The sequence below is a fragment of the Antechinus flavipes genome, chromosome 6 (assembly GCF_016432865.1).
Source record: "Antechinus flavipes isolate AdamAnt ecotype Samford, QLD, Australia chromosome 6, AdamAnt_v2, whole genome shotgun sequence".
Classification (NCBI taxonomy): domain Eukaryota; kingdom Metazoa; phylum Chordata; class Mammalia; order Dasyuromorphia; family Dasyuridae; genus Antechinus; species Antechinus flavipes.
Window position 1 is genome coordinate 169,794,623 of NC_067403.1, and position 16,265 is coordinate 169,810,887.

The window sequence follows — 16,265 nt, forward strand, 5'->3', positions numbered from 1 at the left end:
TGAGAGAAAGAGAATTATATCCTGAGAAGTTTTCCTTTCTTTCAGCACCTGGGGGTGGGAGCATTTGTTTGCTTGTTTGTTTTTAAGACTAGATCTCCTAATCTTAAGGAGCTAGAAGTACAGCAGCCACTAATGAGTCAACCTCTTGGTCTATCAGTATAGAAACTCTGACCTGCTACATTTCCAGTCCAGACTGGAAAGGGTAGATAGCCTTAAATAGCCTACTTCAGGGACTCACCATCTTGGTACCAGAATTAATGTAACACCCCATCCGTTTTAGAACAGTTATTTCTCAGAACTTCCTAGCTCAAGTGGTCAATTGGCTTAAATCTCTCTGATCACAGATCTGTAAATGTGTTTTTATTTTTTAATATTTTGATGATTCTATTTCAATATAGTGATTTCCTCTATAATAGTGTAAAAAAATATATGCATTTAAAAGCATTATTCTGAGAAGGAATTGTTAGATTCCCCAAGATTACCATAGACGCTAGAAGGCTACTTGTTTCTTTCTTCTTGCAAAGAAGTTGCATTGGCCACAATTCAGGAACCAAGGCTGAACTTAAAGTCAAGAAACAGAGAGGGGGGCTAGAGAAACTGAAAGGTCTGAGTGAAGTGGGAGGGAGGACAATATTCTGAGAGGATTCTTGTCACTATCAGAGTATGGCAGATGGTGAAAATAAAAAGGGCTTGAGAGAGAAGATAGTGGCTGATGAAAGATAGAGCTAAACCTATCAATAACCCACATGACAGAGGTTCTGGACCTTTTCTTTTGAGTTATGAACTTCTTGGGCAGTCTGGGAAACCTATGGGTGCTTTCTCAGCGTCATGTTGTAAATGCATAATATAAAATCCATAGGAATACTAAAGAAACCAATTAGAATCAAAATATTTAAGAAAAACAAATCATAGAACCCAGATTAAGAACTCTTGCCTTATGGAAAGTCTGTCTTAGGGCATCCAATTTTCTTGCTGAGAATATTGTTTTAATATTAATAAAAATGACCTATGATTTGATCTTCTTACACAGAATAATTCTTCTAACATATATACAAATATTCATAGACAAAGACCCTGAAGAAGATGAGGACTCTAAGCATTCTTCCTGGAAAAGAAAAATATTAATTCCTTTCCACCTCACCCTCCCCAAAACATGCACATATGTGCACACACACACACACATGCACACACACACTTTTTTTTTTCCAGGAATGACATATTTTCAAAGCTTTAAGAGAATGTACTTCTTGCTTATGCTGAAAGAAAAATAACCAGAGATAGAGTGTTTTCAAAAGGAAATGTTCCTACCCTATAATTTCAAACACAAAAAAAGACTGAACTTGACACACAAAAGAAAAAAATTTTCTTCTACTCTTTCCTGCACATTAACAATTTCTAGAAATCTTTAAAAAAAAGAGAGAGAGAAATGGATGCAGAAAAATAAGACTAAATCTCACTTTATCATATATAAAAATATATATAATATAGTAATATATAGTAAAGAAAAAAGTCTTAACTAACAAAGAAATAAGGGAAAAAAGAGAAAGCAGTAGCATACTTAGGTCATAAAAAAATGCAGTTGGATTGAAGATATACTGGGAAAAGGGGAAATCAAATGTTATAATCCCAAATATACCTGGCGCCAAGAAAGAACCATACTGTTTGCTTTACCCAGAAGCAATGAACTTAAGCAGCTGCCCATTTCCTGAATGTAACTAGATCACTGATTGTCATCCATTGTTCCAAGCTCATAAAACAGTGCTCATTAGCACATATCTACCAGTCCTGACAGGAGTCCAGTGAGCTGAAAACACGAATAGAGGAGTATAAGACTAACTGAAGGCAAGTATATGGAGCAAAAGGTATTTTCTCTTAAAGATTTTAAACAAACATTAATGCAAGATAATGTGTACAATTATAAATTTAAGCTAAAGAAGGGAATTGGGATGAGGAAGAGGTGGAGAACTTAGAGGAGTGAATGCTGAGGAGCACTGGATTTAAAAACAGAAAGCTCTGGATTCAAATCCTACCACTTCTCTGTGTCTCAGTTTCCTCATCTGTAAAATCTGTAAAATGAAGATAATTCTCATGGGGGCTACTTGATGCTCAAATAAATTAATGCATTTTTCAAACATTTAAAACATTTGAAAACATTAAAGCACTATGTGAACATTAGTTATTAAATTTATAGTCCTCCCTCACTTAAATTCAATTCACTTGCATCTCATGGCATCAGCTCCCTGATATCTCCTCCTCAAGAACAAAGGACAAACAAGAAGTAAAGTTGAAAGGGGGCTCCAAAGCAGTTAAAAACAAGGGGCCTTAACTTTTTTTGTGATAGATTCCTTTAGCAATTCTTTTCAGAAGAATTTATCTAAAAGCAAAAACTGTAATAAACAGGATTGCAAGTATAATATAATTCTTAAAATATTTTTAAAAAGCAAATCTGTAATAAAATAATGCATGCTTCTTTATTAATGGATCAAATAACAACGCAGTCCATTTAAAATATAGGTAAGCTAGAATGAAATTTTAATTTTTAAAAGACATATCAATGTTAGGGCTATGGTTTGCTTAGTTTATATAAGTACATTCAATTAGAAGATAAATGTTTTTCCACAAGACAACACAACGTATATCATGCTGGACATCCAATTCATCTTTTCTTTGGTTCTATGATTATGAATGTTCAACATGCTGATTCTCAAAGATGTTTTGTTGCAAAAAGAATTAAAGCTTTCATAAAGTAAAGCAAGATAAAGGTTTCTCTCAATCTATGGTATAGAGGAAGACTGTACTCATAGGCAGCTTAGAAACCTAATAACCACAGCAATGGTAAAGTTGTGATAAACATGAATGACAATTTTGAATTATAATATTAAAAATTATGGTTATAATGTGTTATAACATAATATATCACATGATATAATACAATAATAATATAAAAATATCTGTGATTTTGATTGGTGGCAAAGTTTCAGGTTCTGCTAATACTACTATGATTTGTTATCTACATTCATAATTGAAGGGAGAACCAATTTTTTTTAAGTGTTCCTTTTAAATTACCACATACAGAGCTGAAAGATTTTGATACCAGCTTATGGGAAGAGCAAAAAAATCCAATCTATTAATTAGTCCAATAATGGCAAGAGATAGGATTTCTAATTTAAAACACCAAATGAATGAGTCAAAAATATTTTTCTATTTTGAAATATTTCTATTTTCTGCATGCCTTGACAGCACAAATAAAAAGCAGTGCTATTATAAGTTTGTTTCCACTCTCCCTTTGGGGTATATTATATACTTTGGTGAAAAAATCTCATATTATAGAGAAAATTTTATAAAAATAAAAATAATCCTGAGAACATGGTAAAATATCTAGCATGTACATAATGCTCTATGATTTGCAAAGTTTTTAAAGTTAGTCTCCACTATTCCCTTGCAGTGCACTATATACTTTGGTGAAAGAGCATCTCATATTTATAGAGAAATTTTATAAAAATAAAAATAATTCTGAGAACATGGTAAAATATCTAGCATTTACATAATGCTCTATGGTTTGCAAAGTTTTTTAAAATTTATCTCTACTCTTTCCTTGGGGTTTACTATATACTTTGATGAAAGAGCATCTCATATTTATGAGAAAATTTTATGAAAATAAAAATAATCCTGAAAATGTGGTAAAATATTTAGCATTTACATAATGCTCTATGGTTTGCAAAGTTTTTTACATGGTTATGTCACTGGTTCCTGTTATGCTTTAATTAGTCTTGATTGCCTTCTGTTTAACCATTACCATAAGATAGCTGGATGATTTTGTCCCTTTCATTATTTAAATTCAGGCTATTCCTATTATTCCCTTCTTCTATGTGATTCCTTGAGGTATTTGGGTACAAAAACAGGAGGCAATATCCCTTAGTAATAAAATTTCTCTAGATTTATTTTATATATTCTTTGACATCAAACATCTATTGATTCCCCAAGTACAACATATGTATGTAATATAGATGCAAATATAATAGTATCCATACATTTTCTGTGCATAAATATATATACACATATAATTGAGATGACTGATATATATTCAAGTTTATAATACACTCTGGCCAGAGCCAGTATTGGAGCAAACAGCTGGTAAATAAAAGTCCCGACCACCTCCCTCTTCCGTACGCTCTTGCTATTTTGGATCTGGGTGACTTCCAACAGAGCTAGCAAGCCATGAGAGATGGCATCCATCTATACAGTAGGTCAGAGTTTCTGTTTTTCCCTTGTGAATCACCCTTCTCCCCCTCACTTCTAGAGCCCGAAAGGTCTTCAAACATTCCTCTATAAGTGTTACACACAGACATCGCTATGCTAACACACCCCTACCCTTGAGCCAACATTGCATAATCCTTTTCAGCTTCTTTCCAAATATTCAAATGAAAAGTGTACGTTTTATTTTCCTGTCCTTTCTCCCCATCAAAGTCTTAATCACGCTCTTTCCAATCAACCTCCCCCTCCATCGCAGTGAACCGTATCTGAACCCTGTCCAATCTGTAACTCTGCTCTTAATGTAGTAGCTTCTCTAGCCTCCTGTGCCACCTGCTCTGTTCCAACTGTCAGAATATAAAAGACACAAATTACTGTTTCACGCCCCCTTTTAAATTAACTCCGTAAAATTACTTTTCAAGACCCTCAAGCTCCTTAGTCTAATTTTGTCTGTCATCACTTGTGATTACTGGATCCAATCTTCATCTGTCCCACCCATAATGTAATTTGCTACAAACTCCTTACTTCTCCTGGTACAGGAAAAAAACGGCTAAGAATGTAGCAGTCTTTGCCAACATGAAACGCCCCAAGTATATGAGTTAGGTCAGGGGAGACCTCCCCAAATTGGGGCAGGATTCTGATGCTTCTCTCTGTCATTGCACAGAATGGTTGTGCCTCCTTTCAGCTGGAGGATGAAGGTTTCTCCAGAGCAAGAGAAAATACACACATACTGAGAGAGAGAGACAGAGACAGAGAGACAGAGAGATAGAGAGAGACAGAGACAGAGACAGAGAGATAGAGACAGAAAGAGACAGAGACAGAAACAGAGAAAGTGAGATAGAGTGCAGAGAGACAGAGAGACAGCAAAAAGAGACAGAGACAGAGAGAGTGAGAGAGAGCACAGAGAGACAGAGACAGAGACAGAGAGACAGCAAAAAGAGAGATAGAGACAGAGAGAGTGAGAAAGAAGGCAGAGAGAGAGAGAGAGACAGAGAGACAGCAAAAAAAGAGAGGAGGGAGACAGACAGACAGACAGAGACAGACAGAGAGTCACTTAAATGGATGAAACATCAACAGACATAAAAATTCTAAGTAAACAAGGCTGATTTTTCTACAACATTCTGCTCATTGCTTCTTCCCTCACCCTATGACCATAAAACCCCAATAACCATGACCTTCTCTAATTGCTGTCATTTAGAATTCATCCCTTTGGTCTCTTTTACTTGCTATTTCTCCCAACTCTCTTATCCCCATCCATCTCTGACCAGTCACCATTCCTCTGTACTCAGCTTTTGTATTGTCATATTAATCTATTGTTTAAAAACTCAATTTCATCATGAATTCCTATTCTTGTCATGAAATGGACTTTCGATTAATATCACTAATATCACCGTGAAGGTCACAGTTCTCTCCAGCACTTGCTCCCTTTTACAACTCCTCTTTTCCATTCTTAATTGCTCCCCTGAGCTCCAGTCCCACATTTCCAACTGCCTATAGACCTTTCTGTTTCAATGTCCTGTTGGCACTAAAAATTCAACATCTCTAAAACTGCACCCATACCTGGACCTCCTCCTACTGCCCCTATTTCTATTGATGGCATCAACATATTCCTAGCTACCCAGGTCTAAATATCAGTTCCATCAAGCTATTGACATGACAATTGAAGTTTCACTGGTAAATGAGAGATGGAGTACTAGCAGTGAAATATTAGATTCTCTCAGGACCAGAAAAGGTAATTAGTTTGAAAATTCAATGGGAAGAGCACTCAACCTGCAGTCAGGAAGGTCTTAATTCAAATCCTACCTCAGATTCTTAATACCTGTGTGACAGTGGGTTTAACTTCTGTTTGCCTCAGTTTTTTATAATAATACCACTTATCTTCCAGGATTATTATGAAATACTTTGTGAACTTTAAACTTCTATATAAATATAAGATTCTCCCTGCTCCCCATTGCTACTTAAAACTTGTATTCTGCCACCATCATTGAGCAGCTTCACCTCCTTTCAGTCTTGTTATGTATTATCCTTACTACATATATATATATATATATTACTCTTTTGTATCTTTCCAGCACTCAGAACAGTAACTAGCACATAGTAGGTTCTTAATACGTGTTTATTGAATGACTGATTGGTATCATCTATCAACCTCTGCAATCACTTTCTCGTATGCCTCAATGTTTTTGGCATCTGGATTATTATCTTCCATGATCTTCACTCTAACCCCTATTCTCATCCTTAGGGATCAAAATTACATTCACATACTTTGGGCTTTGTATATAAGATATCAACTTTCCCTCTATCTCAGCATCCCGGAGGAATGGACACATTTTATATGGACAAGCCCTACCACCCAAAATTTTTCTATCTCTGAAAAACTAAATTGAATTTTGTTTCTCTTTGCTCACTCTTCATACCTCTACCACTGCCTCATGTTTTATTCATCCCTGCTGGGTATTCTCACCACAAACTTTGCTCGCTCCATCCTCTTAATTCTCCCATTCTATTTTACATCAAAAATTTAGAGCTGAAAGAGAAGCCTCCTCCTCTGACAGATAAGGAAACCGAGTCACAAAGAGATGACATGACTTGCACAGAATCATGTTGGTAGCAAATGTCTGAAGCAGGTCCTGAATCCAAGATTTCCTGACCCCAAATCTTCTCCATGCTCTAACTAATACATCATACTATCTCTTATTCCAGCTCTGGCTTCATTTCTCTTTCTTCAGTATTGGTTCTGTTGTTAGCCATTTCAACAATGCATTATCGCTGCCTTTAAATCTTCTGCCCTCTCTTTGTCTTTTACCCCTAACACAGCAGCCTTTGGAGATCCTTTCTCTCCCTTCACCCAAGCTCTATGCTAAATGAAACTTCATCAGATTCATGCTAACCAGTCTCAGCTGGGACTTGATAATCCCATTGTTGACTGATTGCCTCCTCCCTCAGTGACTGCTCTGAATCTCTTGACATCCAAAGATCCTGATTTCACCACCATCTCCCTCATGACCTTGTCACCTATTTTACTCAGATGATTAAGATCATCTATCATGATCTCTTTCTCTCCCATCCTTCATAGAACACGTCTAGATTTCCACTAATCTTATCCTTTGCTCTAATTCCAGAAATGAAGATCCTATTCCTCAGAAAGGCATAATCTTTCTCCTTGTGCCCTCTACCCCATCCTTTCTTGTTTCTTTGAGGAGACTACACTGAAGATAATTTCTTCTCTCTCCAAAATGCAATATCTGCCTCTCTTTTGACTCCTTGACTACTTACAAACATGCTCAGATCTTCTCTTTCCTAAAAAATAATTTCCTTGATCCTGACATTCCCTTTATTTTTCTTCCCCACTACAGCTAAAATACTTGAAAGGAAATACTCAACCACCAAAATTTTCCTTACTATTCACTAATTTCTCAATCTTATGCTATCAGTCTTCCAACCTAATCATATTATAACACTATTCTTATGAAAATTGTCAGCCCTTTATTTGCCACATGCCGTTAATGGCCTTCTTTTAGAGCTTACTATCTCTGAACTTGCTGTACCATCTGTCATTCTTGTCGCCCATTCATTCTGGATTAATTGGTTAATGGATGGATGGATTCACCTTATCCTCCCATACCTAAGTGTGGGTAACCCCCAAAGCATTGCCCTTAGCCTTTTCCCCTTATCTTTCTATACTCTCTCCCTCAGCAGTCTCACCTACTCCCATGGATCCAATAATCATTCTTGGCAGACAATTTCCAATTTTTTATATCCAGCTCTAATTTCTCCCCTGAGCTTTTAGGCCTGCATTCCCAAATGCCTGATGGACTTCTCCATTTCAGTGTCCTACTGGCACCTTTAAACTCAACATGTCTGAAACTGAGCTCACTCCTTCAACTCGCCCCTCCTCCTAATGTCCCTATTTCTGTTTATGACACCAACATACTCCTAGTTACCCCAGTTACTCAAGCCTAAATATTAATTTTATCCTCAACTCTTCTGTCACTCCTCAGATCCAATTGCTTGCTAAGTCCTCCTATTAATGCTACTTCTATGATATCTCACATCTGTTCTCTCCTCCGTACATATAGTGCCACCGGGGAAGAAGCTATTATAATAGTCAGGTGAAAGGTAAAAGGGCCTGAACTATTCACATATGTATATAACAAACATTGGCAAAGATGAACATTTTCAATTACAAAGGAGAGATTGTATAGGAAACTATGACTCTCTTATTATGATAACTATACAGTAACTACAACACTGTGACCATTACTCCCTGTATTTCTTCTGAAATTCTGCTGTCATTTGTACATGTTTCAATGATGTTTTATTCTTTTTCTTCTTTTTTTTCCATATCTCCTACCTCTGTCACATGTTATCCCACACACATACACACCCAAAACAAACGCACTCATGCACATTCATGCAAATACACAAAAAAGCCCTCCATTGTAAAAAGCCCAAATCAGAACACTCAAATAAAATGTATTGGCTGTATCTTAAAACATGCATCTTATTCTGTATCTCTCATGTCTATTATCTCTCTGCCAAAAAGTAGGAAACAGGCTTCTTTTTACAACATGATCGTTCATTGCTTTGACTAGAGTTCCTAAGTCTTTCAAAGTTGCTTTCCTCTACATGATTACAATTATGATCTAAATTATTCAAGTCTTCCAAGTCTCTCCAAGTCCACTCCTTTCTTCACTTTTTGTTATATACTGTCCTCATCCTTCTTCCCTTCCTGGATGGTTGCTGAGAGAAATTAGGGTTCAGACTCTCAGAGATCATAGTTTTCTGATCAGCCTGTTGTATCTATATAGTATTTCTACAAAAAAATTTCTACAAAAAAAAAGTATGAGATATATAAATAGATATAGATATAAACACATACATCAGAGATGTATATTACATATGTATATATATGCATGCATATATGGATACATACCCATATGTATATATATAGATATATTATATATAATGTGTGTGTTTGTATATCTACATATACATATATATGCTAATGTATAAATACCTGTATATGTGGGATGAGTATGGGTATGGTATATATATATTTGTATTTGTGAGTGTGTATACATGTATATGAAATATGGTCCCATGAGAGAACCAGCAACAAGGATAGCAATGAAGAACAAGATGATTTGTCTCTAATATGGAAGAAATTCAGAACAGGGTCCAAATGAAAATTTTTAAGCTCTTTTGACAATGAAAATCTTCCAATTTTCATAGGACACTGTGTGGATTGCATCAAGCCCTGAAGGGCCACAAAGTCTCCAAAGTGATCAGAGGATCGTGCACTTATATCTAAAAGGAAGGCTTCTGAGAGATCAGCTCGTCACCTCTTATTTTACAGGTGAGGAAAGCCAAGGAGAGCCCCAAATCTCACAAGTGTGAAGTGTCAGAGCCAGGATTCAAAGCTAGGAACTTTTACTCCCAGTGTTTTCTCCACTATTCCAAAGGCATTCATGCAAAAGGATTTGGCTTTACAATCCACACAGGAAAAACCAAGTAAAGAAAGTCTATTTATTTATTATCCATGACCTCAGAGGACCACTACTGAAGCATGTCTGTCCCCTCCCAATAAAGAGGTCATGGACAATGAGATGCACAATAAGGCATAGCCAATATATTAATGTATTCTTTGTAATAAAGCTGCATTCTTTGGGGCAGGAAGAATCAATAAGAAGAGACAAAGAGATATTAAAACAAGCATCAGTATAACATTTATTTTTAAATGCCTATTGTCCACACCAGGGCATGCAGCTGGCACCAATATCTCTAACCTAGAGAGGCAATGCGATTCACACTGAACTTGGCTCAGAATTGAAGGACAGGATGGATTTGCATTGTGGAAAAACTGCAAATTGCTTTTGATGAGCCCTAAACTTCTCCCTGAAACAAAGAAACTTTTTTTAACAATATTGTCTCAATGATGCTATGTATATGTGAGCTGTAAAAGTACCATCATCTTCAAAGAAATTTGATAAGCGTATGCATGAAGGGATGAAAAGTAAAGAATCAGCATGTAGCAAAAAAGGATTAACTGAGAGAAGCAGTATAAGAGAATCAAAGAAATGCATACGTGGAAAAGGAAATGGAACAGTTGTAGTACCTAAGCAACAAGAAGAGATTTAGGGGAAAGCCCTAAGAACCTCTGGTAGACCCTTGAGGAGGATTTATAGACATGAACTAGAGTCACCTAAGATGAGATAAGAGGCAACCAGATGGTGCAATGGACAGCCCAGTGGGTCCAGAGTCAGGAAGACCTGACTTCATTACCAGTTATGTGATCCTGGACAAGTCACTTAACTCTATTTGCCTCAGTTTCTTCACCTGTAAAAAGTGCTGGAGAAGGAAATGGCAGACCACTCCAGTAACTGCCAAGAAAACCCCAAATGGGGTCATGAAAAGTCAGATCCAAATGAAATGACTGAACAGCAAAAGGATAGCATAGATTAGTGGTGATGTGCACGACTGGACTAGTTTTGGAATTCTATCACAGAAACATGAAAATGTCAAATTGTTGAATTAAAGGGACCAGAATTAAAGTGTCCTTCCCTTTTCCTCTCCTTGCTAGCCCATTTTGTTTTTCTTTTTTTTCCTTTTTTTTTTTTTTTTTTTTTTTTGCAGGACAATTGGGGCTAAGTGACTTGTCAGGGTCACACAGGTGTTTGAGGCTGAATTTGAACTTCCTGATTTCAGAGCAGTGCTCTATCCACTGCACTATCTAGCTGTCCCTCCTATCCCATTTTAAAGCCACATACATTCATGGAACCAGCATGACTGTTGGCCCAAGAGTCAAAGTGAAAACTAGCCTAGAAGAGCCTTTAAATCTTCCTAATTATTGCCCTCAAACCCCCAGGTCTAACAGTCTAGTCTAACTCACACCTAATTGAGTACAGAATTTTTAAAAGGCCGTAATACCAAAATTCAGGTAGGAGATTCTCTGCTCCATTTGAACCTTACCCAATAAATTGCTAAAGCAACAGCAGACTAGTCATACGAGACTCTCTTTTAGTAGCCAGGAAAACCTAACTTTACGAAGTCAATCGCCAGCTTGCTCCAGATTCTGTGGCTGTCTTTCCAATTCCTCTCCATTAGGAGAAGGTCCCCAAAAGGTACTCACTGAGCGGCTTGAGGATGCTACTGCTTGTCTCATCGGCATTCTCCACATCAGATTTGTCAGAGTAGTTCTCTGAATTTCTTTCCTTCTCTCTCCTTTCCTTGTGGCCCGCCTTCCTCTTGTGGCGCCGTCGCCTGCGATAGCTCTTCGGCACGTGAACCCCAATGTAGATGGTGTGGTGACCTAAGAGAGACAAAGGGATCATCAGTCATTACAGATTATATTCCTTCTCTTGTTCGTGCATTATATTAATGGGAAGACAGATGAAAATATCTGAGCAATAAAGCAGTGTCATCCTCCTAGGTTTGAGTACCTACTCTAGTTTAGAGGTAGAAATGTTTAATAGTTTAATTTCAAATTTAAAAAAAAAAAACACTGGTGATTTAAATAGATAGTTCCCAAGTTTTAGGATTTTAGGATTTGATATTTGGAGAAACATGATTAAACAATAAAGGAATTCTTGGTTTAACTATTGTGGTCAGAATTAAATATTAATTCTTAATATTAATAAATAAATAAAAATAATCTTTAATATTAATAAAATCAAGTACCTCAACTATGTAACATTTTTACAAGAATTTAAAATTATGTTGCTATTATGGCTTTTTCTAAATGGAATTTCTGTTTTCAGACCATTCAAAGTACCATAACTTCCAAAAAGATGTGATATTTAGAGATTTCTACATAAGAATGATAGCCAATAATTGTCAGAAGACAAATGAAGAATTTAGGTCTTCTTGATCCTAAGGTGGCTTAACCACTAGGCAATACCACCTCTCCTCCCTACTTCATTAATCATAATAAATCAACTAGGTTAAATCATTTTGTATAAAAGACTATGAGCAGTAGGGCTGTGAAATTCTCTGGATTAAAGGGCCTACTGAATTGACAAGTGATTTTTTTTTCATGATATCTGACAAGATAAAAAAAAAAAGTCAATGTTCTAGACTTTGTTTCAATAAGTTCAAACTTTTCACCCTGTTTTGTGAACTAGTCACTCTCTATATGGAAATCATCCTTTCAGAAGTGACATGAGTAATACATATCAACAACAAAAACAACAATAATAGCAACAGATTTGATTTTTTTCTTATCTTTGGTTTTCCCTTCACATTTCCACAAGAAGGAGGCCTTCACCACAATTTCCCAGTGTAAGAGGCATTATCACAAAACTATAATAAACCTCTAATATTAAATAGAAGTTCCTCAATTGAGCATTGAGAGCCCTTTGCAACCTGAAGCCTTCCTACCCTCTAGTTTTTATGTTATGTCCTTCTACACACCAAATGACCCAAGTAAACTGACCTACTCCCTTTCAAACAAATGACCCAGGTACACTGACCTACTCCCTTTCAAACAACACTTAATCCCCCACCTCCTGTCATAAACACTTACTTCTGCCTCTCATTTAACCAGGAGGCCTTCAGGACTCAGCTCAGATTCCACCTTCCACTGGAGGCCTTTCTCACTCTTTCCAGCCATCCCCTTTACAACTCCCTTCATCTAGTCCACAGGTTTTTTACGTACATCTATTAATTTACATGTCTCTCCCATTAGAATGTAAGTTCTTTGAAGGCAAAAGCCATTTTTGCTCCTGCTTTGTTTCTCCAAAATTTAGCCTAATGTCTGGCTCCCAGTAAGGATTTAACAAATGTTTATTGACTGACTGATATATATGCCATAGTTCTTTTAAATTGCATGAATTATTTTTCCCAATAACTTACCAGACAGATATGAAAACGTAATTCATAGGGCTATTGCCTCTATTTGGCAAAGATTAAAAGGAATCTTATCCTCCTTCAAGAAAGAGGCTTCAACTGAGACAAGCATAAGCCAGGAGTCCATCTATATTAATCTTCAAGAAAAATGTAGGACCCTGCTGGCCATTTAAAGAAGTCCAACCACTTGCTCTTTCCTCCTCCCTCCCCTCCAACTTAGAGCCACAGGGGAATACTGCCCCTCGCATTTCATGTGAGATTTATCAAACCAAACCATTTGCAAGCAAATGGTTCTCATGGGAAAACTAAATTTTACTAGGAAGTAGGAAATGTCTCAGAAACAACATGAATCAAAAAAACAGCGCCAATTGTTTCCTCTTCACAAGTCTAAGAGGTGAGTCCAGCAGCTTTATCTCAAAAGTCACAAGGATGGAAGCTGCCAACACCTTCGAGTAAATCAAAAGAAGGTGGGTTCTGATTTGGTTCCCTTCCTTTAAAAGTTATTATGTAAGTATAAGAATAATAAAAAATGAGTTAGTTTTGGTAAAGTAAAAAAAAGAAAATATTGGTTTTAGATTCAAGGGACTTGATTTCAAATCTCATCTCTGATGCTCACTGTCTGTGTGATCCCTTTGGGCAAGTCACTTAATTCTCTATCCCCAAATTTCCTCATGTATAACATAAGGAAGTACAATTAGATGGCCTCTGAGGTCCCTCTTGTCATTGTTCAGTTGTTTCTGATTCCCCTTTGGGGGATTTCTTGACAAAGATCCTGGTATGGATTGCCATTCCCTTCAGTTCATTTTACAGATGGGCAAACTGAAGCAAACAGAGTGAAGTGACTTGCTATCTGAGGTTGGACATCATTATCATACAGGGAAATCTTCCAACTCCAGACCCAGTGCTCTAGCCATTGTTTCCACTTATCTGCCCCTACCAGTTTCAAGATCCTTATCAGTTGTAAAGCTATTATCCTATGATACTGTTGTAGTGTTGTAATGATTTCAAAGCAAATCCCTCACAACCATCTTGTACAAGTTACTTACCACAATTTGCCTCAGTTTCCTCATCTGTAAAATGAGCTGGGGAAGGAAATGGCAAACCATACCAGGATCTTTGTCAAGAAAACCCCAAATGGGGTCACAGAGAGTTGGACATGACTAAAAAATGATTGAACAACACAATCATTCTGCCAGTTAAATAATGGCATTAAATCTATTTTACAGATAAGCAAACTGGAGCATAGAATATACTGCTTGTCAACAGCCACTCAGCTAAAAAGTTCCAGAACCCAGGATTTAGACTTAGATACTGTATTTCCAAGTCCAGTCCCCTTTACGTCATATCCTGTTAAGGAATTAATTTAAGAAGCAGAGAAAGAAAGAAAAAATCTTGCAATATTGAACTTTTTTCAACAGAACATAATGGCAAATTGCCAAAACTAGCATTAAATACACACATATTAGTTTATCATGACTTCAATCCCCCAAATGCATTTGGCTAAACTGTTTAAAACTACTAAGATTTACTGTTGGTCAATTCTTCCAACTTTCTCATATTATTGAATAAATCCCAAGATTATATCAATTTCTTCTAAAGTAAATTCCTTCTAAAAGTACCTTCTAAAGAAAGGTACAGGAAAAGCTCCCTTGATTTAGAATCAAAAGAAATGGCTTCAACCTCTGTTTCTTACAATGCTACTTTTGTGTCATCCCACCTTCCCCTATCCCCTACACACACACACACACACACACACACACACACACACACACTTCTAGTTGCCTAATCTGTAAAATGAGGACATAATCAGCCTGAGCTGGGGGGACCAGCTCCAAATCCTAGGATCTTCTGATTTTTCACAGTCCTTAGTAAGATCTTGTTAGATCCTTCCAAATCCACCCATTAGAGATGACACTTGACAACCAGCTTCTACACAGCCTCCTTCCAACTTCCCCTTGATATTATGCCCAGGATAATATCAAGACCTTTTTCCCCTAAAAATGATATTAGAGATTAGTGGAGAAATGGTGATTTGATATGTAAATTTTGGAGTCATCTCTGTAGAAAGTAGGAACAAACCTATAGAAGCTGATGAGCATAGGGACAGGGTATAAAGGGAGAAGAAGAAACAATACATGATAAAAACTTGAAAAATATCCACAACTGGGAGACAGGAGGGGATTTTGATCATGAAGCAAGAAAAGAGATAAGGAAGAGCCCCTCAGTGGCTAACTGGTTTTGTTTGATTGTGGCTAGGTGACACAATGGATAGAGTCCCAGACCTGGGGTCAAAAATATTTATTTTCATGAGTTCAAATCTAATCTCAAACACTTGTCAGTAATGTGACTCTGGGCAAGCTATTTCATCTTTTTTGCCTCAATTTCTTCCTCTGTCAAATAAGCTGGAGAAGGAAATGGCAAACCATTCCATTACTGTTGCCAAGAAAAACCTCAAATGGAAACAGAAAATTGGATATACTTGAAAATATGACTGAACAACACAAAACAACAATTTATTACATATTATTACAACACAAGAGTATGTTGTACACACAATAATATTACAACATATTAAATGTTACAAGATGAGAATCCGAAGGACATTATTAGAAAATAATACAAATGAAAAATGAAGGGGGCCTTAATGACACTTTAAAAGGGAGAAAAATATTTCAAGCCAGATAGGAGCAGAACTGGGAGAGAGGAATGGCAAATTTGAGGGGGAATAGAGAAGGCCTGGGCATCCACGTCAGGAAGGACGACTGAGAAAAAGCCATCACATATAACAATTTTTAGACAGCTGGTAACTTGGAGAGAGCAGTTTCACTTGAGTGAATTGTCAGCTCTCTTGCAATTTATAATCTTAGTGACTTTGGACACTGAGAGCCTCGTGAATTTCCCAAGGTGTCCCAGCCAATGTGAGTCTGCGGCAGAATAGGAACCCTAACTCTGAGGTCAGCTTTCTAGACTTGTTTCTTATAAGACTGCTTCCTGAATAGTGAAATGGAATCTCCATGGAGTATGCTATAGTCATTCTCCCAAGGATGGCCATAGCTGAAGCACATGTTGATGAATTAAATAATTCAAAATCAAAGACTAATCAACAAACACTTATTAAGTACCCACCATGCTGCAGGCACTGTGCTAAATACTTGTGATACAAATAG

The 16,265-nt window shown here is 36.8% G+C and overlaps 1 protein-coding gene across 1 annotated transcript in view; it reads right to left on the reverse strand.

Moving 5' to 3' along the window:
- SLC4A4 (solute carrier family 4 member 4) overlaps positions 1-16,265 on the reverse strand; it is a 350,270-nt gene that overhangs the window by 302,119 nt on the left and 31,886 nt on the right. The window contains 1 exon segment of the mRNA XM_051964746.1: positions 11,384-11,563. Within this exon segment, the coding sequence (XP_051820706.1) occupies positions 11,384-11,563 (180 nt within the window).